Source organism: Colobus angolensis, unplaced genomic scaffold, assembly GCF_000951035.1.
Source record: "Colobus angolensis palliatus isolate OR3802 unplaced genomic scaffold, Cang.pa_1.0 Scaffold6, whole genome shotgun sequence".
Classification (NCBI taxonomy): domain Eukaryota; kingdom Metazoa; phylum Chordata; class Mammalia; order Primates; family Cercopithecidae; genus Colobus; species Colobus angolensis.
This window is the reverse complement of record NW_012119598.1, coordinates 26,200,525-26,222,589: the sequence shown is the minus strand read 5'-3', so window position 1 is coordinate 26,222,589 and position 22,065 is coordinate 26,200,525. Positions and strand designations below refer to the sequence as shown.

Sequence of the window (22,065 nt, the reverse complement as noted above, 5' to 3'; positions counted from 1 at the left end):
AGTCTTTAAGCTCTGAAATCCTTTCTTCTGCTTGGTCCAGTCTACCAAATGTAGTTTTCTTATGCTGCATTTGCCATTCTAGGGAATGGTGTTCAGTGTCAATAGTCAAGAAAACCTCACTGGCTACCTTACATAGATTTTGTTTTAATTTTGGCCTCTACCTTTCCCCCCTAATTCAGAAAATGAGTCTTGGGGAGCTGGCACATCATGAGGGATCAGGAACCATGAGCAATTATCTAGACCAGGAGTGTCCCACATGACCTGCAATTGCCAGTTAATGTAATGGCTGAGTGGTGGTCCCTCAGGTGAACAAAGACACTCTGCAAATAGATTTATATAATACAAAGGGCCTTTACAAGCTAGAAAAGGCAAGGAACAGATCCTCCCCCAGAGCCTCCAGAAGGAATGCAGCTCTACCTATAACTCGACTTTCACCCTATAAGACCCATTTCAGACTTTGACCCCAGAACTGAAAGACAATAGATCTGCATTGTTTTAAGCCTTTAAGTTTGTGGTAATTTGTTATAGCAGCAGTAGGAAACTAATACACAGAAACTAATACACAGAAATGAGTGTGTTGTAGGAAAGGGTGGAAAACAAAGGCAGAGAGTAGGTAACAACCCATTGGGACACTCACGGTTGAGCTGGCGTCTCCAGATCCTGTCCCTGTCTGAGATACAAAGTATCTCAGACCCCCTCATATTGCAGATAAGGAAACAGAGGCCCAGGGAATTTGCCAACTTTCATGAAGTCACATGGCTAGTTAATAACAGCTGCTGACAATATTGAGAAATTCCTCTGTGCTAAACACAATTCTTAGTCCTTAGCATGTATTTACTCATGAAATCATCAGCATAACCCTAAGGCAGCAGCCCTCATTCTTATCCTCATTTTACAGATTAAGAGACTGAGGCATAAGGATGTTAATGTCATGAAGATACTAAATACGGTGCTAAGAGTTTGCACCCAGGCATTTCTGCTCTGGAATGCACTCTCTTTACCACCAGACATAGTGACAGAAGAGGAGCCTGAGGTCTTGGGTGCCAGTCCAGTATCCTACCAACTTCTAAAGAGTTACTTGATCTCATTTCCTCTTGATAACTCTGAAATCTGTAGGTCATTCCCATTTTAAGTGAAGAAAACAAGTCACCGAGACTAAGAGATGTGCCTAAAGCACTCATCTGGTCAGCTGCAATTACAAGCCTCTTGACTCCCATCTCTTGGTAGTTTCCCCCAGTCCCTCTGCTTGTGGTGTCATAAGAGACACAAAAGATAAATGACAGAGTTTCCGCCATCAGCAAGTTTATGGGTTATCTTGGGCTAAATTTGGGTGTCACTTTTTTCAGTTCCATCCTCAGGGCAAGACTACTCCTGAGGCCTTGTCAATAACTGTTTGTTCTCTCGAGCAATCTGACATTGCACAGAGGAGAAGCTTGGAACAAAGTAAGCAATCAACGTACTGAGCTTCCCCGGCCAGGGGCAGCTTTAGAACATCTGTGTAAGAGAGGCTTCAGCCACATATTTGGAAGAGGCTGTAGCACCTAAGGGTGGTATTATAGCCAACATAATGTATTTAGTTAGAGTGTATTTTTACTTGGGGAATTTTGAGGAGGAGCTGATGGAGATTTGGGGGGTTGACTAAAACTGCCCCAAACCACCCCTTGAAGTACCACTTCCCCATGTAAACCCCTGTATGTTGCAGCTCAGAAAGAGGAATATACAGTTCTTGCCACCAAGAAGCTTACTCACTATTTGAATGTGGGCAATTTTTTTTTCTTTTCTCTTTTTTCTTTAGATAGGATCTTTCTCTGTTGCCCAGGCTGGAAAGCTATAGTGCAATCATAGCTCACTGCAACCTGGGACTCTTCTCTCAGGCAATCTCAGCCTCTTGAGTAACTGGGACTACAGGCACACACCACCAATACCAACTAATCTTAAAATTTTTTGTAGAGATAGGGTCCTGCTGTGTTGCCCTGGCTTCAAGCGATGCTCCCACCTCAGCCTCCCAAAGCGCTGGGATTACAGGTGTGAGCTACCTCGTCCAGCCTGGATATGTGGTTTAAAAGAAACCAGAGAACCAACAAAAGGCCTAACAAATTTGGGCAGTGCAGACATGGGCCACCTGCAGATGAGAGCAATAGGTGCCTGGAGGACAGCCCCATGTCTAAGGCTTCAGGAAAGCCTCATGGAAAAAATGAGGCTTTGAAGTATGAATGAGTAGGTGAGGGGCAAGTGTGATGTAGGTGGAGAAAAAGAATGGGTGAGAAAATTCAAATAGACATATTTGAAGACAGTTCACTGGGCAGATTAACTGGTGAAAAGGAAGGTATGATGTCACTTATGTTGGTTATCACTGGATCATTCTTTCAGTCAACAAATATTTATTGCTCACCTACCAAGTGCCAGGCACTATATTAGATACTAGGGACCCAGCAGTAAATAAATCATACGCCCTAAAAGGTAAGGAGTGTTGCTCTGATGCAGCTCCCGCAGCAAAGCTCTGCTCTTCATTTCTGCCTACAGAGAGGGATTCCCATTTCAGGCCATTCTGGCGTGCAGTCAGACACACCTGCCCTCCCCCTGCCATTGCACAGCTCCTCTGACGCGAGGGCAGACACAGGAGACCGGTGATCGTCTCTGCTTGAATAAATTACCGCCCCATCATCTTCATGCATAAAACATGGCACAGGAGGCTAGGGCAGCCCAGCACAGCAGCTGCCTTCGGGCCAGTCGTGAGTTAAGGGAAGGAAAGGCAAGACAAGTTACAAGATAAAAGAAGTGAACGGAAGCCTCAAATACTTTTTTTTTTTTTTTAAGAAAAGAAAAAAAGGGGGGGGTGTTATGTTTTCTTTTTCAATTTTATACGTCTGGACTTAACTTCCGTGATCGCTGCAAGACCCTTTTGTTCCCTTGCCATGAGCAGGTTTTAGGCCGCTCTCTTGGGAACATGGTGTTACCTTCGCGATTACACTGGATCAGAAACAGGCCATGGAGGGACAGGATCCGGAGGCGCCAGCTCAACCGTGAGTGTCCCGATGGGTTGTTACCTACTCTCTGCCTTTGTTTTCCACCCTTTCCCGTAACACACTCATTTCTTGCCCTCTGCAAATCTTCTCCAGTCTTACCCCTTTCCTCCTCTCTTCCACCTTCCTGTGCTCCCTTTTCCCATTGACTTTGGTATTTTTTTACCGACTCTCTCTCTTCCTATTTCCTTCCCAGCACTATCCTAATTAGAGGTAACTAGATACATTTTGTTTCAAGTGGTGAGCAAGACAGGGCCACAGGGCCTCTTTTCTTTATTTCTCCAACTAGATGGAAAATACAAATAAATATTTACATTGATCGAGGAGTCATGTGAATTGGAATTTTTGTTTATTACAGTAGGGAAAAAATGGAACATCTGAATCAAACAGGTTATCCGCAGTGTAGCTAGATAAGGTGAAATTCAAGGATCAGTGAGTCATATTTCCTTTAAACGACCCAATCGTAGGCTTCTTAAATTATCCAACTCACAACTGAGTAGACAGGAGCTCTAACCAAAAGGGAGTTTTTAGCACTGCAGTAATCTGAGAATGAAAAAGCATTTCAAATGTATGCCAAAACCATTTCTCATGAACAAGTAACAAATTCGTGTTTCTGTTCTTAGAGATGTTTATTTATCTCAGATGTCAGCAAATTCAAATGGGTGGAGGGGCTGGGCTGCTGAGGAGACTGAGTGAAAGGCATCTGTTTTCAGGGGTAACGAATAGTTCACTTTCTTCCTGTCTCTGTTGTGAGAAAAATGATAGTGAAACCACGATGATAAATGACAACTGACATTTGGCCTCAGTATGAGGCAGCAATAGGGAGTGGTAGAGAGTACAGCAAGTGGGAAAATATGTGTCCCATCATAGTGGGACACCCACCATTCAATGCCATCAGATTGTTTCCATGGGGAATGGGGTACAGGTTGGCAGATTTTCCAATTTTTCAAAAAAAGTGGGCGGATGCGGTAGCTCACACCCGTAATCCCAGCACTTTGGGAGGCCAAGGCAGGCGGATCACGAGGTCAAGAGATTAAGACCATCCTAGCCAATATGGTGGAACCCTGTCTCCACTAAAAATACAAAAATTAGCCAGGCATGGTGGTGGACGCCTGTAATCCCAGCTACTGGGGAGGCTGAGGCAGGAGAATCACTTGAACCTGGGAGGCAGAGGTTGTGGTGAGCCGAGAGCGTGCCATTGCATTCCAGCCTGGGTAACAAGAGCGAAACTCTGTCTCAAAAAAAAAACAAAAAAACAAAAAAACAAAAAAAAAACAGCAAGAAATGCGAATTTCTATGTGAAAGCTCTCAAGTTTAAATGTTGGCAGTTTATTCTTTGAATTTTAACTATATAACACCAATGTTCTGAGGCAACGTGTGACAACTGTGGATCACCAGTAGCCAAGCCCTGGTTTATGTGCTAGGTGTTGTTCTCATTAGAAGTCCATCACACAGGCCGGGCGCAGTGACTCACGCCTGTAATTCCAGCACTTTGGGAGGCTGAGGGGGGCAGATGACCTGAGGTCAGGAGTTCAAGAGCAGCCTGGCCAACATGGTAAAACCCCATCTCTACTAAAAATACAAAACTTAGCCGAGCGAGGTGGTGGACACCTGTAATCCCAACTACTCGAGAGGCTGAGGCTGGAGAATCGCTTGAACCCAAGAGGCAGAGATTACAGTGAGCAGAGATCGTGTCATTGTACTCTAGCCTGGGCGACAAGAGCAAAACGCCATCTGAAAAAAAAATAAAATAAAATAGAAGTCCGTCACACAGTGTTCTTTATGCCTAGTTACACGTTGGCAACTCTTCCTTATGTGTTACAAGCCCCTGGTATAGACAGTTAAATTAAGATGAATGAGTGGCTTAGGAACATGTATCCAACATAGTCACAGTCTACTAGTTTCGGAGGCAAGCTGGGCTGGTTGGTTTCCAAATGACAATTCAAAGACAAGGAAATAATTTGCATCAAGCAAAATACTTCCTTTTCTTTGATATAATTGAAGAAGCCATCAGTTTTCTCTGGGCCTTTACTTTCTTGATCATGTTTCTTTTACTTGTGCATACCTTAAACTCCAGTTTTTGTGAAACTTCATTCTATATCTATAGGAAAATAGTTGTGATCCTACAGTTTTAATACAATACCTCCTTTATGGAATCTGTCACTGAGAAAAGCTGGATTATGGATCTACATGGTTTCGCTAGTATGGATGGGAAGTTGGTCTATACTCTTAAAATAAGAATTATGAGAAAAGCCTGCTTTACTACAGAAATTTCACTTACATTTTGAGACTAACATCTGAATATTATGCTGATTTCTGCATGGTTTTAGTATGAAATGATATATTAATAGATGTTGAATGTAAGTTCAACCTTAAGCAGGCTGGTCCTGAACCTCTTTGGCATAGTGTCTAAGGAGGGAATTCTGATATTCTTCCAGGATGGTCAAGAACCCTGCTGCATGAGAGTCAGTGTGAGTTAGAAATAGGAACAGGATCAAGTGACATTTTTGGAGGGTTGTGTTTTTAACTCACAAAAGACCTGTACCTGTTTGCAGGCAGCAAATTAAAGAAAGTGGAAAGGGAGAAAGAGTGAAGACACCTGCTTACTACAAAACCTAATTGTCATCTTTGCAATAGAACTTCAATTTTGAGCTACTGGAAAGCTTTAGGTGTTTTTGTTTGCTCATTTGTTTGTTTTTGTTTTACTTTTTATTATGAAAATTTTCAAACATTAAGTAAAGTTGAGAAAATAGTATAATGAATCTTATGTATCTATCACCTAAATTTAACAATTATTAACATGTTGCCATATTTGCTTCATCTAATTTCCTGTTGAAACATTTAAAAATAAATCAGACATTATGACATCTCCACACTAAATATTTTAGTAAGAGCATCTCTAAAATATAAGGACATTTTTCTACATAACTGTGTAATAAAATTAACAATGATCCCCACATGTTATTTAATACCCAGACCATATTCAAATATCCCCAGGTAACAACCAATCCTTAATATGCTCTGCATGCCTATAACCCTTAGCAAAATACCTGGCACCTCATCTACTCAATAACCATCTGGGTTCCATCAAAATTAAACTCATATTAAAGCGATGGATCCCAAAGTCCATCTTCCCTAAGCCTTCCTCACTTCTTCCTTTCACCCCCAGAATCTGTAATTAAATATTTAGATTATTTTCTTTTCTAGTTCATAGCAATGTAGTAAAATCATAATAATAATAATCAAATCGAGGTATGAGAACAGTAATATGTTACCCGTCTTAGGGATATTTGAATTTTAAAAGAGACCAAAGGTCACTGCAAAGACACACATGTGTGACACTGAGCAGACATTCGGGAGAAGGACGTATCTGGTGTCCTGTAAACCCTGTCAAACTGCTTATCTGTGACCTGCCCAGGTAAAGAGGAGTACAGACAGAGCAACAGCTCCGTGGGTACCTGGGCCTTCTACATGATGACAGCAGGGTCAGGGCAGGGCATGGGAATGAGGGGCGGGCACAGATAACTGAGTGCCCTGAGAGCCTTTCTTTCCTTTAGTCTGCCACAGTTGGGGTGGGGGATTAAAGGAAAGAAACCCTAAAAAGTATATAAGCTTTGACAACTGGGAGATTTGGCTTCAAATCCTGTTTCTACAACTTCTTAGCTGTTGGCCTGTGGGCAATTTATTCCACCTCCCTGAGTGCCCACTTCCTCAACCTTAAAATGGTTATTACAATAATACCAACCTCCCAGTGTCATTGGGGGGGATTAAAAGACATAAAATATGCCAAGTGCCTAGCACAGTTCCTGGCAATGTAGCTATTGGGAGCTGAGGGCCTAAAAATAGTAACAGTGGCATTTGAGGCGGTATGAAGGGCTTACCATTGCCACCTGCACATTTTTTCACAAAGTAATTGGAGAAATGTCATACTGGAGAAGGTATCCCCATCTTCCTCAGCCATGCACCCCACCCTCACATTCAGCTGGCTTGCACCACACCACACAGGAGGCAACATAGATACACTAGGGAAAAACCAATCTTGGCCCCTAGGGGTGTGACTCCTATTCTTCTGGGAAAATGGAGTGTTTGCCCCTACAGAGGATCTCCAGGCTGTTTTCAGTACAAGTAAATACAACCAGATGACAGAGCCCATTTGGAACTTATTGTTTTACCTCTTTAAAAAGTTGAACTCTGGCCTGGTGTGGTGGCTTACACCTGTAATCCCAATGCTTTGGGAGGCTGAGGTGGGAGAATCACTTGAGGCTAGGAATTAGAGACCAGCCTGGCAACATAGCAAGATCCTGTCTCTATGAACAATTTTTTCTTTTTAAGTTAGTGGGCATGGTGGTGTGTGCCTATAATCCCAGCTACTCAGGAGGCTGAGGCAGGAGGATTGATTGAACTCAGGAGTCGGAAGTTACACTGAGCTATTATCATGCCTCTGCACTCCAGCCTAGGTGACACAGTGAATGCTGTCTCAAAAAAACCAAAACAAACAAACAAAAAAAACAACAGTTGAACTCTGTTAGGTGGAGCTTTGATGGAGGTGACCGCTGGTTAGCACTTTTTGTGGACTCCAGTGAAAGGAATGGAACTGAGTTTTCTCTGTCCCACTGAAAAGACAACAGTGACAAAGCTGATATGCACTTGAGATTAGGGAATCTGCTGTCTCAGAGATACCACTGGCGACTTCCTCCCAGTGTCAATGTGACTTAATTGTCTTGTTCTGCTTCACGGGCCGTTCTCCTGACTCAGTGTGATGGCATTCTTAATTGTGACTGGACAAGGGGACCTGGTCAGGCAACAGTCTGAATCCAACAGACCATGCCCTGGACTGTGGTTGGGGCTGTGGGACTTCGAAGGAGGGCTTTCCTGTCTGCCACCAACCTGGGTTGACAATTCTACACAGGGAGGTAAGAACCCAGCTGGCTCTTCCTCACTGCATGTGCAGCTCTGGAAGGCACTCTGATTCATAGAAAGAGTCTTAGATTTTCTTCTAAATACCACTGTCTTCAGATGAGAACCTGAAGCCAAGATCTCAGGGAGACAGAGGGGCTTGGGATAGGAAGAATATGTGGGCACCTTTCCCAGAGTCCTCCATCTGCACAAGGCTACCCACTCTGCAGATGGCCCCTGCTTGCAGAGAGATCCAGCGTCAATTTACAGAGTATCCCAGCTTCCTATCGGCTTTCTGTCCTGGCTTACCTGTTATCTGGCAAGGGTCAGGCCTTGACAACACTCATGTTTCTCCCCTGGCCTCCTCCCCTCTGGGATTTTGTACCAGCATGGGGAGGCACTATGGTTGCAGATTGAGCTTTTCAACGTGGATACAAACACCCAAGTGTCCCAGACCACAGCAGAAACCGTATTGCTGCCTTTTCCAACCTGCTGATTTGGTCTCTTGCTGCTATTCTGACCATCAGAATCGCTACTGACTGACAAATCCCTTGTGCTGCGATTTTAGGCTTCAGGCTGGGCTCCTCTGCTCTGAAGCGGAGAAGAATATACCAGGCAAAATCCTCTCTTGGTTTCTATTTCCTTTAAGCTACAGGCTTAAAGATTTGAGAGGAGGTCAGTGAGGGGCTTACCCCAAGTACAAAAAAGAAAGAAACCTTTTAGAACGTTCTGTATAATTCATAGGTCACATATTTTCCTGGGTTTCAGTCTAGACACCTGCTAAATTTATCCATTAACAGCCTCATCCCAGACAACAGGCGGCTGGGCCCCACAAGGCCTGGGTTTCTCCCCAGTTCTGAATCTTGTTTACCAACAGCTCTGCCAATTACAGAGAATGCTACTGCATTTTGTTTTAGGGACCCTAGTGTTTATACTGGCATAAAAATTATTTATATACCTTCAAACATGTTGTTACCTATTTTCTCATCATTCAGAAGAATACTTGCTTCTGTAGAACGTTTATCCTCCTCCTTCCTGCCTGAATGATTAAATCCATGGGTACAATTGCCAAATGTCCAATTCCAGTTTATACTGTCAAGGAAGAAAAATGATGGGAAACTGGAGAATGGAAGGTACTTTGAATAATTCAAGGAGGTCCGTTGGTTGAGAAAGTGTTCTCTTTGTATGTACATGATCTGGACAGATATTTTAGCTGTCTCCAGCCAAGGATGGACAAAAGAGAGGGTGTGGAGGGAAAAGGAAAGGAGAGGAAGCAGCAGCAAATACAAAGACAGCTAATAAACATAAAAAAGAAAATGAAACCAGCAGAGGGATTAGAGAACTCAGAACCTCGAAGGATTCTGAAGTCTGTAATTCTCAGGTTGTTTGTTTGATGAGGGATCTAAAGAGCCCAAAAGTTAATCACTAGAATGATAACTTGGTCTCTGGTTAGTAGAAGAAAATTACCAGAATAGCAAATTTTCTCAGAAGCATTAAGCTAGTGTATCAAGTTGGGGGTAAGGAGGATCGTAGGGAATGGAAAGCATCTTGAAATATGTTAGCCTAGATTCAACCCACTATGTGAGTACCAGTTTTTCCTCTGAAATAGCAAGATCCAAGAAATTGTTTCATTGTGTAAGAACATGTTAATTATATACACACACCTTACCCCCTCCTACCCTCCCTACACAGTTGTCAAAACTGTAAACTTGGGCAATAGCACTGAAAAATATGTCTTGATTTTGTTTTCATCTGATACAAACCTAATATACCCATGTTGTATAAAAATCAAACAGTATAGAAACATGCAACAGAGAGAAAGTCATCTAGAATTCCCAGCCCTCGCCCCATGCAGCAGAGCACTCCCATTTCTTTTGTAAAATATGCTAAATAAATATACATATAACCTTTTTTATAGTTTTTGTTTTAAAATGTTATCAATTTTCTATACATTCAAAAATAAAATTAAATAAACAAGTATGAGAAAAAATGCAAATTGAATGCAAACAGAAACCAATGAACTATATTTCAAATGAATAGCACAACTGCATGGAAGAAAATGAAAAGAATTAATCCAAGTAACATTTGAACACAATACTTTGGCTAAATATCCTCAGTCAAAAAGCAAAAAAAAAATAAAGTCATAAAAATAATCTTAAACTCTCTTTAGCAGATTTGTTTTCTGTAGACCACTGTTACAACAATTCTAAAACTATTTTGTGTATTACAGAACTAAGCAAACAAGTACCTACATGATGTGTTGGGAGCCAGAGTTCTCACTGTGGGAGAAGGCAGATACAAATATAAAATGAGTGAAGACAAAAAAGAATCCTATTTGTTGCCTTGGAATTAGAATAATCTAGATAGACAGATAGACACAGATATTTCCTAGCTCTGTCCACTAAAAGGATCTAGAAGGAGTAATACCCAATAGCAATGAGCGACCTAGTACCCAGATCTTGGTTTTTGAATATCAGTCACACCGAAAGGAATGAGGGCCCACTGGAAAAATTCTGATCCCAGGGCTTCAGCAGTTAAATTATAAGATTAGGCTGAAACACCTTGTGCCAGAAAATAAAGAAGTGCTCAAAAAAAAAAAAAAAAAAAAAAAGGAAATCTGTCAAAAGGATTGGGGAGCTGCCTTAGAGGGGCTTCTATTGGCAAAACTGGGACAATGTGAGCATCAAATAAACAATGATGTTAATAGATTATAGCCCATTAAGTTAAATATCCATTTTTAAACATTAAAAATAAGAGCTAAAACCTAAAACTTTTTTTTTTGAGATGGGGTCTCATTGTGTCACCCAGGCATGTGGCGCCATCGCAGCTCACTGGAGCCTCACTGCAGCCTCGAACCTCTGGGCTCAAGCCATCTTCCCACCTCAGCCTCCCAAGTAGCTGGGACCACAGGAATGTGCCACCATGCCCAGCTAATTTTTTGTAGAGACAGAGTCTTGCTCTATTGCCCAGGCAGGTCTTGAACTTGTGGGCTCAAGCAATTTTCCCATCTTGGCCTCCCAAAGTGCTGAGCTAAATATATTTTTAAATGGGATCAGAATAATACCACGTTCTACAACTTACTGTTTCATTTCACAACGTAACTTGGGTACCTTTTTATGTCAATAGAAATAAATTTCTTCAGACAGGATCCATATACCCAAATCCCAATGAAAGCTTGTAGAGTTTGATACACTTTAAGTGCATCTAATCTGATTCACTTAAATATTAAAAAATGATTATAATTGTAAAGTGGATTGTATTGGTTGGGAATTGAACCATCCATGTACTTACTCATGGAGGCTGGACATCTGTGACTCTCCAGTCACGCTGTGCTGCTCTTTCTGTTTCCAGCTGGAAACTGGGCTATTTTAAAGGTCAGGGTAATCGGGAGAAGGTATGCATATCTATTTTCAAAAACCTATGCCTCACACAGTCTTTGAAGGGGAGATCTTTTCATCCTCCACCAAACAGAGGGTGATTTGGAAACAAGACCATTTCCATTCCCATCAAAGGTTGGCTCTAGGGGTGCCTGGTTTCTGAGACATCAGAGATGTTCTTGTGCTTGGGAGCAGGTGGCTTAGTTCTTATCTCCATTACAGGGTGGGATGGAAAGAGGCAGGCAAAGCCTGAGCCAGCAGCAAGAACCAGGCAATATCAAGAAAAACGGAGACTGAGATACTTGCTAACACTTTGAATTGCTGCTGCCCAAATCTTGTTCCCTGAGGTTTGTTACAAATTGAGTGAAATTAATCCAATCCTTCCATTTTCAAGCAAGTAAAAAAAAACGCCATAAAGGATTCGCTTGCTGATACTGCATCAAAGGGAGGACAGTAAATTCATGTAAGTGAGTCAGCAAAGAACCCCAAGAGCTCTTCCCCTCTGTACCAAGGGGAAACTTTACTCCTCTTAGGATGGTTTGAAGGGGAGAGGGAGAGTACTCCTGAACGCATGAGAGAGTATGAAAGCAAGTGTATGGGTCTACAAGCAACCCTCTAAATGGCATAGGTGGTGAAGAAAATGCATTAGATGTATTTTTAAATGTTTTCTAACATTTTATTATTAATACATTTCACATATAGAAAAGTTGAAATAATTATACAGTGAATATCCATGTAACTACCACCTATATCACATACCTAACTATATATCTCTCTATAAATCCTTTAATAAATCTTATTTTTAATGCTGTCTAAATATAGACATCTGTATACTTTATTCTAAACACTCCAACATATATATCAGTCAATCTTTGTTAATAGTTTTAAAAAATTTAGTCATGTTTATTGAGGTATAATTACATAGAGTACAGCATACTTTTTAAGTGTGCAGTCCTATGGGTCTTGACAAACACTTACAGTCGTGTAATCACCACAACAATGAAGATATAGAAGAGTTCCATCACCCCAGACATTCCTTCATGCCCATTTGGAGTCAATCCCTTTCCCCAGCCCTTGTCAACCAGTGATCTGTTTTCTGTCCTTATCGTTTTGGCTTTTCCAGATTGTCTCATAAGCTGGGTACAGTGGCACATGCCTAAAGTCCCAGCTACTTGGGAGGATGGCTTGAGCCCAGGAGTTCTGGGGTACAGTGTGCTCTGCTGACTGGGTGTCTGCACTAAGTTTAATATCAGTATGGTGACCTCTTGGGAGTGAGGGACCACCAGGTTGCCTAAAGAGGGGTGAACTGGCCCAGGTCGAAAACAGAGCAGGTAAAAACTCCTATGTTGATCAGTAGTGGGATCCTGCTTGTGAATAGCCACTGCACTCCAGCTTAGGCAAGTGCAATAGCAAGACCCCGGCGCCGGACACAGTGGCTCACGTCTGTAATCCCAACACTTTGGGAGGCCAAGGCGGGTGGATCGCCTGAGGTCAGGGGTTCACGACCAGCCTGACCAACATGGAGAAACCCAGCCTCTACTAAAATACAGAATTAGCTGGGCATTGTGGTGTATGCCTATAATCCCATCTACTTAGGAGGCTGAGGCATGAGAATCGCTTGAACCCAAGAGGCAGAGATTGCAGTGAGCTGAGATCACGCCAATGCACTCCAGCCTGGGCAACAAGAGTGAAACTCCATCTCAAAAAAAGAAAGAAAGAAAGAAAGAAAACCAACAAGACCCATCTTAAAAAAAAAAAAAAACAACAGAATATCTCATAAACAGAAACATACAGTATGTAGCCTTTTGAGTCTTGCTTCTTTCACTTAACATGATACATTTGAGATTCATTGACGATGTTGCATGCACATTTGTTCCTCTTTGTTGCTAAGTAGTATCCCATTATTGGATGTATTCTTATACAGTATAGTTATTTGCAAGTGGTAAGATCTCTAATCACCAAAAAGCATGAGTAAACATGGTCATCAGAGGGGACAACCCCCGAGTTCTGGGGCACCCCAATTCTATCCATAGCTCTGGTCCTCTCTCAGGGGAAGCTCTGAGCAAACGAGGGACTCTGAACCCTCTGAGTCCTACTTCATCTCATCTGTACCCTGGGAATATCATCAGTGGCAACTACGCAGGGATAGTTTATTTAATAAGCAGTAAATGATTATGATTCACAATGTATTAGGCCAGTCATCAACCCTACATTTTCTTTGACATTGTAATATGATTATACAACCTGTACACAAAAACAGAGATCTTTTCCCCCCATTTAAGACCTGAGCCAGGATGACACAGACAAACAGAGGCAGGAGGACACAGAAGAACAAGGATAGAAAAAAAGAGAGAGACACTATAGCGGAGGCTGTAATGGTTCTGTCAAGCTAAGACCCAGTTGTGCAGGAACCAGGAGTCCCACTAGGTTTGAAGAGCTTTCTGGCTGTCTGGTTCTCCCACTCCATTTTCTTTCCCTACCTTGAGTTAAAAGTCTGTATTTTCAATCTAAAACAATAATATCCTGCACACAGAAGGAAAAGAATTAAAGAATATCTTGATCTCTTAAGAAAAGCATATAGTTTGACTTCATGTTTTTAACCCAGCTTTTAACTGAGTAACCCAGACATCGTTATAATTCCCTCAAAGGACCAAAAAAAAAAAAAAAATCAATTTTCTTCTATTTCCCCACAACAGTTAAAAAATTAAGATATCTGGTTTTTTTTTTTTTTTTTTTTTTAAGATGAGAAGCATAATCTTCAGGGTAAGGTTATATATATATTTTTTCCTTCGCCCTCACTCCCAATGCTGTCTCTATTTCTGTCATCTGAGAAGGTGATGTGGGGCACGGAGGGTCCTAGCTCAGGGTATGGGACTTGTTGCCTGGTCTTGCCCCTGCTTATCTGTGAGGCATCACTCAGACCACTCACTGTCTCAGTACAGTCAGTACATGAACATTCCTTTGTGTCCAGGCCACAGTTCGTTCTTGGTTTCCTATCCACCCCTTTCTCAATACTTTTTTTTTAGACAGAGTCTTGCTCTGTCACCAGGCTGGAGTGCAGTGGCATGATCTCCGCTCACTGCAACCTCCACCTCCCGAGTTCAAGCCATTCTCTTGCCTCAGCCTCCCAAGTACTTGGGACCACAGGCGCCAGCCACCTCGCCCGGCTAGTTTTTTTGCATTTTTTAGTAGAGACGGGGTTTCACTATGTTGACCAGGATGTTCTCGATCTCTTGACTTCAAGATCTGCCTGCCTCAGCCTCCCAAAGTGCTAGGATTACAGGCGTGAGTCACTGCACCCGGCCCTCATTTCTTTGAGGGCAATCTCTCCTAGCACTCTGCTGCCTCCAGTTGTACTGATCAATGGTGTCTTCTCTCAGTCTTCAAGCACAATTCTCAGGGCCTTTCCTTACCTTATCCTACATCAAAACAGATCCACTCTTCCCCATACTTTCCTACCCTAGTGTGGACTACATGAAGGGCCCAATGTCAACCTGATAAAATTGATTAAAACTTCACATGCTTAAGGGTGGAAATGATTTCACATGCATTATCTCATTGGAGACCCACAACTACCCTGTAGAGCTAGAAGAATCTGTACTATCTCTGCCCCCCCCCATTTTTTTCTTGTATGGAAACTGAAGCTCAGAGAGAAAGGAGTAACAAATCTGTCATTCATTGGGGGCCATATTAGTATTGTGTCCAGAATTGGTGGGTTCTTGGTCTCACTGACTTCAAGAATGAAGCCACGGACCCTCGCAGTGAGTGTTACAGTTCTTAAAGACAGTGTGCCTGGAGTTTGTTCCTTCAGACATTCAGATGTGTCTGGAGCTTTTTCCTTCTGGTGGGTTCATAGTCTCGCCCTCAAGAGTGAAGCTACAGACTTTCGTGGTGAGTGTTATAGCTCTTAAAGGCAGTGTGTCTGGAATTGTTTGTTCTTCCCGGTGGGTTTGTGGTCTCGCTGGTTTCAGGAGTGAAGCTGCAGACCTTCAAGGTGAGTGTTACAGCTGACAAAAGCAGCATGAACCCAAAAAGTGAGCAGCAGCAAGATTTATTGCAAAATGTGAAATAATAAAGATTCCAAGGTGGGGAAGGGGACTGGAGCAGGTTGCCCCTGGCTGGTCCTGGCAGCCTGCTTTTATTCCCTTATCTAGCCCCACCCACATCCTGCTGATTGGTCCATTTACCATCCTTGAGCTAGACAGAGTCACCCAGTGCTAGTTAGCTAGATACAGAGTACCAATTGGTGTATTCACAAATCTTGAGCTAGACACAGAGTACTGATTGGTGTATTTACAAACCCTGAGCTAGACACAGAGTGCTGATTGGTGCACATATGATCCTCCGCTAGATATAAAAGTTCAAGTCCCCATCCAGTTCAGGAGCCCAGCTGGCTTCACCCAGTGGATTCTGCACCAGGGCTGCAGGTGGAGCTGCCTGCCAGTCCAGAGCTCTGCCTGCACTCCTCAGCCCTTGGGCTGTCAATGGGACCCGGCACCACGGAGCAGGGAGCAGCGCCCGCAAGGGAGGCTCAGGCTGCGCGGGAGCCCACCGCAGGAGGAGGAGCTCAGACATGGCAGGCTGTAGGTCCCGAGCCCTGCCCCACCTGGAGGCAGCTAAGACCTAGCCAGAATTTGAGTGCCCAATAAATAAAAAAAAAAATTATTTTTTATTATTATTTTAAAAATAGCATGCATCAGCAAGTTCTTTATGAGCTTACTTTTTTGTTTTAACATTTGGAAATTGGAACAGCTACTTATAGGAGACTTGCAGATCCCAGAATGTGCCGGTTACCTCAGTGGTTTCTTTTGCACTTGCTGTGTCAGGAGTTTTGAGGCTGGTGATGTCAGCAAATCAGCAAACAGACTCACACCTGAGCAGCACAGGAGTGGTCTAGGGCCTGTGGAGCAAGACAGAGTGGCCTCTTCTCAGCCTCCTCTCCACTGGAGAGCACTTGAGTTATTATTTGTTTCCTCCAGACCTCAGCCTCTTATCTCCTGCCAACTTCCTTTCAGAGGCATTCGTGCTGTATGCCCCAAGATTTTCCTCTGTTTACCTTCTTTAAAGTTGGCATGGTCTTGAATTTTAGACCACCGTAATCTCCCTTTGACAGTGAATGTTCACAAATTCAAAGAAATTGCAGGATTCATTTTCTGAAATTCATATAAATGATTTCTTTATGAGTACACATAAAACTCCTTTCTCTTAAAATATACAGAAAAAGAAAAATGTACAGCTGCTCAGGGTAACAAAGTATTGCCTTCTAGAAATTCTCAGGCTTCTTGTCTTTAAGGATAAACATGAAGCATTTCTAGTTAGTGTCTCCGTTGTTTGCATATTGAGCTTCCAAAATGCTTTAGAAGGTTCATCTTTTCAATCCGCCCTTCACAGTCGTTTATTTTTCATTTGCTAAGCAGAGGTAAACTTGAAACCATCTCTATGTGACTTATCATAAATCCCAATTAGTGAGACCTCAAATAATGAACTTGACTCTCATTTATACACGTGACAAAATGTATACCTAAATAAATATCTAATAAAAGCTCCCTAATAGCAAAATACCATGAAGAGAAGCAATTTTCCTCTCTTTTTCACACGATGGCTCTAATTAATCATACAGTACAGAAAAATAAGAAACCTATTATGTAGCTTTTAGTGGTTTTGTTCATTCTTTAGTTTCCATCTGTGAGTAGCATTCATTTATAAACCTGTCTTGCTGAGCACAATGCTTTTAAAAATGACTTGCTTGTGACTCAAAAGCAAAAAACCCAACAATCTTTGTAACTTTTAATCTCATGCAATTTCTTCAGTTTCTTTTGTTGGTGAATACACGTACAATTTGGTTTTGAAATACCATGCATCAAAGCACAAACAAATCATCCCTTGGAGTCGTGAAGAAGCTCATCCATGTATCACAGTGTTCTGGTCAAGCCCATATTTCAGTGTCTCCTACCGCTCTGATTCTTGACCTCTAAGAAAACCCACCCTCTCACTCTTCCTGAACAGTTGCTCACTAGAGGACTAAGTGAAGGGAAAGATTGCTCCTTAAAGTGAAAAAACAATGTTTTCCAAAGCCGTGTTGAATACGCATATTCATCATATCACAGGAAGTTTTTCTTTTAAACCTAATGTGCATTTTCTTTAATTTGTATGGTTTTCTCAAGTTCAACATTCAGTTTTCGTTTTAATCAGTTACATTCTAAAAACAATGAAATTTTTGTCTCCTTAGAAATTCAGTTTAAATTAAAAAGAACTTTTGTTTTTCCCTTCTTTTAAGGCACAAATAGTGCTGGGAGGGGGCGAGGGTAAACTTCTTTCTCTGTCCCTGTCATTTTTTTTTTAAAGGTTCTGTTGCTTATATACTTCTAACCCTAAAAAAGCCTTGTCATGCACCCAGTCTTCCCCTAGCTCTGGGCTTCCAGAGCACTGTTATTCAACAGAGAGTTTCTATGAAAATCCAAAGTACTATCTCCAAATAGCAGAAACCTTAACGCCACAGGCTCTTATTGGAATTTGTCTGGAAGAATCCTAAAGCTAAACAAATAGAAGCTTCTAAATTACCTTTTTCCCCCCTTGACTAGATCAAATTCTTCGAACTCCTGCCACCCACATGTACACCAGGACCTGTGGGTGGGAGCGGGCGTGAGGCAGAGAGGGCTTCCTGTTACCATTAAATGAATAAAGAGACCTCTACATATCAACTGTGGCCTCTCTTTTTTTCTTGACTCTTCTTCCGTCCATTTAGTGTGAATATTTGAAGGTTAAACTGAGCATGGCCCCACATGTCTGATTGCTCACCCATGGACATACAACCTGAAGTCACAAATTTGGCTTCAGAGAATGTTGTGGAGCTGAAAGGATGGCAACTTCAATTTTCAATAAATAACTAGAAAGAGAGAAAATAGCTTTCCAAGTCGTCAAAGAAAACCCATGGTGAGAAGGATATCAATGGATTAAAACAGGCATAAAGAGGAAACTGAAGGCAAAGTATTGACAAAATCTAGAAATGATTATCAGCTTCAGCTAAGTCCCATACTCACCTGCTCCGTGGACAGAGTAGGGAAGCAGCAGTTACAAGTTATGAGAAACAGTGCTGCAGTATTGTCGGGGGGCAAGGTGAGGGTTTTTCTTCCTCTTTGAGGGTCAGTTGTCAGTCTGGGACCACACTGCTTCCAAAAGGACACAGAACTGTAAACCTTTAACAATGGTTTAAAAATCTGACTGCTCCTGCTCTGTTGCCTGCCACAGCTGCCTGAGCCCGAGTGGTTCACTGCACTATGAAGACAGACTCCAGATGCTGAGAACTAGCGCCTCCAATCCCAGATGCCAGGTCCAGCAAAGGCTCCGTGGTTCTGGCCTATGGTGGAGGCCTGGACACCTCCTGCATCCTCGTGTGGATGAAGGAACAAGGCTATGACGTCATTGCCTACCTGGCCAACACTGGCCAGAAGGAAGACTTCAAGGAAGCCAGGAAGGCGGCACTGAAACTTGTGGCCAAAAAGGTGTTCATTGAGGATGTCATCAGGGAGTTTGTGGAGGAGTTCATCTGGCCGGCCATCCAGTCCAGCACACCGTGTGAGGACCGCTACCTCCTGGGCACCTCTCTCGCCAGGTCCTGCTTTGCCAGCAAACAAGTGGAAATCGTCCAGCGGGAGAGGGTGCCCACGGCACCACGGGTAAGGGGAACGATCAGGTCCAATTTGAGCTCACCTGGTACTCGCTGGCCCACCCCAGATAAAGGTCATTGCACCCTGGAGAATGCCCGAGTTCTATAACCAGTTCAAGGGCAGTAATGACCTGATGGAATATGCAAAGCAACACGGGATTCCCATTCCTGTCACTCCCAAGAACCCGTGGAGCATGGACGAGAACCTCATGCACATCGGCTAGGAGGCTGGAATCCTGGAGAACCCCAAGAACCAAGTGCCTCCAGGTCTCTACACGAAGACCCAGGAACCGGCCAAAGCCCTCAACACCCCTGACATCCTCGAGAACGAATTTTAAAAAGGGTCCCTGTGAAGGGACCAGCGTAAAGGGTCCCCATGAAGGTGACCAACGTCAAGGATGGTTCCACCCACCAGACCTCCTTGGAGTTCTTCACGTACCTGAACGAAGTCGCGGGCAAGCACGGTGTGGGAAGTACTGACATCATGGAGAACCGCTTCACTGGAATGAAGTCCCGAAGTATCTATGAGATCCCAGCAGGCACCGTCCTTTACCACACTCATTTAGACATCGAGGCCTTCACCATGGACCAGGCGGGAGGTGCGCAAAATCAAACAAGGCCTGGGCTTGAAATTTGCTAAGCTTGAAATTTGCCGGTTTCCAGCACAGCCCCGAGTGTGAATTTGTCCGCCACTGCATCGCCAAGTCCCAGGACCGAGTGGAAGGGAAAGCGCAGGTGTCCGTCCTCAAGGGCCAGGTGTACATCCTTAGCCGGGAGTCCCCACTGTCTCCCTACAACGAGGAGCTGGTGAGCATGAACGCGCAGGGTGATTATGAGCCAATTGATGCCACCGGGTTCATCAACATCAATTCCCTCAGGCTGAAGGAGTATCATTGCCTCCAGAGCAAGGTCACTGCCAAATAGACCCCTGTACAATGAGGAGCTGGGGCCCCCTCACTTTGCAGATACCCCAAGTACAGGCGCTAACTGTTGTGATAATTTGTAATTGTGACTTGTTCTTCCCGGCTGGCAGCGTAGTGGGGCTACCAGGCCCGAGCTTTGTTCCCTAGTCCCCTGAAGCCTGCAAACATCGTCATTGAAGGGAAGGGTGGGGGGCAGCTGCGGTGGGTAGCTATAAAATGACAATTAAAAGATACACTATTTAAAAAAATTGCTCCGAAAATGAGTCTACTGGGCAGTGACATTCACATTTCTGAAATTAATGCATACTCTATTTGCATTTTCTCTTTTTCCTGTCATCACCTTTCTTTGTCAATTAGTAAATAAATCCCTAAAGCTTATAAATATTATTTTGGGCTAGCCATGGTTGCACCATCATGCCTGTAATCCCAAAACTTTGGGAGGTAGTGGGGAGAGGACTGCTTGAGCCCATGAGTTCACGTCCAGCCTGGACAACACAGTGGGACTCTATCTCTACAAAAAAATCAAAAACTTAGCTGGGTGTGGTGGCACACACCTGTAGTCTAGCTACTCAGGAGGCTGAGGTGGGAGGATGGTTTAAGCCCAGGAATTTGAGGCTGCAGTGAGCTGTGAACACACCCCACTCCAGCCTGGGTGACAGAACAAGGCCCTGTCTTAAAAAAAAAAAAAAAAGAAAAAGAAAAAAAAGAAGGTACCACATTAGTTATATGTGTTATGTTAAAAAGAAATATTTGTCCTTATGAATTAATGATTAAGCAAATTGTATATCATACAATGAGATATGACTCAGCAATAAAAACAAATGAACTGATGCATGCAATCACATGGATTATTCTCAATGCATTATCCTAAGTGAAAGAAGCCAGACTCAAAAGGCTACATACTGTATGATACCACTCATAAGACAGTCTGGAAAAGACAAAACTATTAGGACAGAAAGCAAATCACTGGTTGCCAAGGGCTGACTACTGAAGCATAAGGAAACTTTTTTCACATGATGTAACTCTTCTGTATCTTGATTGCGGTGGTGGTTACACTACTGTATACATTTGTTACAACTTGTAGAACTATGCACTAAAAAGGGCTAATTTTACTCCATGAAATTATACCTAAAAACAAGTGTATCTAATTCCATCAAATTGATGGGTTCATTTCTACGTAGTTACAGACCTTTTTTTTTTTTTAAGTTTAATATTTATCTTTCCCTTGGCACCAACTTTCTCTTGGTATAAACCAATTACTTGATCTGAAGCATTAAGGAAATTAGGATTGTTTCATGTAATAGGGTAGATTTCAATCTGGTCTCTCACTGACTCAGACTATAGACAAACTCCTCAGCTAAATGTTGGGACCCTCCACAGTCTTGCTACATTTGCCACAACTTTAATTTCCTTTTTTTTAAAATCTTTTTAAAATTTTTTTAATTCTATAGGTTTTCTTGGGAACAGGCGGGATTTGGTTATGTAAGAAAGTTCTTTAGTGGTGATTTGTGAGATTTTGACTCATCAATTGAGGAGTATACACTGAACCCAATTTGTAGTCTTTTATCCCTCAACCCCTTCCCACCCTTTCCCTCTGAGTCCCCAGAGTTCTTTGTGTCTGTCTTATGCCTTTGCATCCTCATAGCTTAGCTCCCACTTATGAGTGAGATCATACAATGTTTGGTTTTCCATTCCTGAGTTACTTCACTTAGAATAATAGTCTCCAATCTCCCCCAGGTCCCTGTGAATGCCATTAAGTCATTCCTTTTTATAGCTGAGTAGTAGTCATCATGTATGTATACCACAATTTCTTTATCCACTTGTTGATCGATGGGCATTTGGGTGCCACAGCCTTAATTTCTATAGTCCCCTTGCATGATCCTTCTTCTTAAACGGAGCTGGTCTCCTCACTGCCTCTAGCACTCAAAGCTCATGTAGTCACCCTGTCCAGAAATGCATTCCTCCCCCTTTCTTCTTCCTCCTCCTCATCTCACTTCTATCATCAATAAATACTCACGAAATGAGCACTGTCCTATATGCAAAGGAAACAAAGATTAAACTAGCTGGACACAGTGGCTCACACCTGTAATCCCAGTACTTTGGGAGGCCAAGGCGGGTGGATCACCTGAGGTCAGGAATTCGAGACCAGCCCGGCCAACATAATGAAATCCCATCTCTAC

General features: G+C 42.8%; 1 protein-coding gene and 1 pseudogene across 2 annotated transcripts in view; both read left to right on the top strand.

Moving 5' to 3' along the window:
* Positions 1-2,587: 2,587 nt before the first annotated feature.
* FAM65B (family with sequence similarity 65, member B) overlaps positions 2,588-22,065 on the top strand; it is a 240,901-nt gene continuing 221,423 nt past the window's right edge. Inside the window, exon 1 of the mRNA XM_011962807.1 lies at positions 2,588-3,023. Within this exon, the coding sequence (XP_011818197.1) occupies positions 2,948-3,023 (76 nt within the window). The 5' untranslated portion in view covers positions 2,588-2,947. The remainder of the gene's footprint in view (positions 3,024-22,065) is intronic.
* On the top strand, positions 13,274-20,118 carry LOC105526774 (annotated as a pseudogene). Its single transcript, XR_001004143.1, has 2 exons — positions 13,274-13,460; positions 18,620-20,118. The product of XR_001004143.1 is annotated as an argininosuccinate synthase pseudogene (transcript).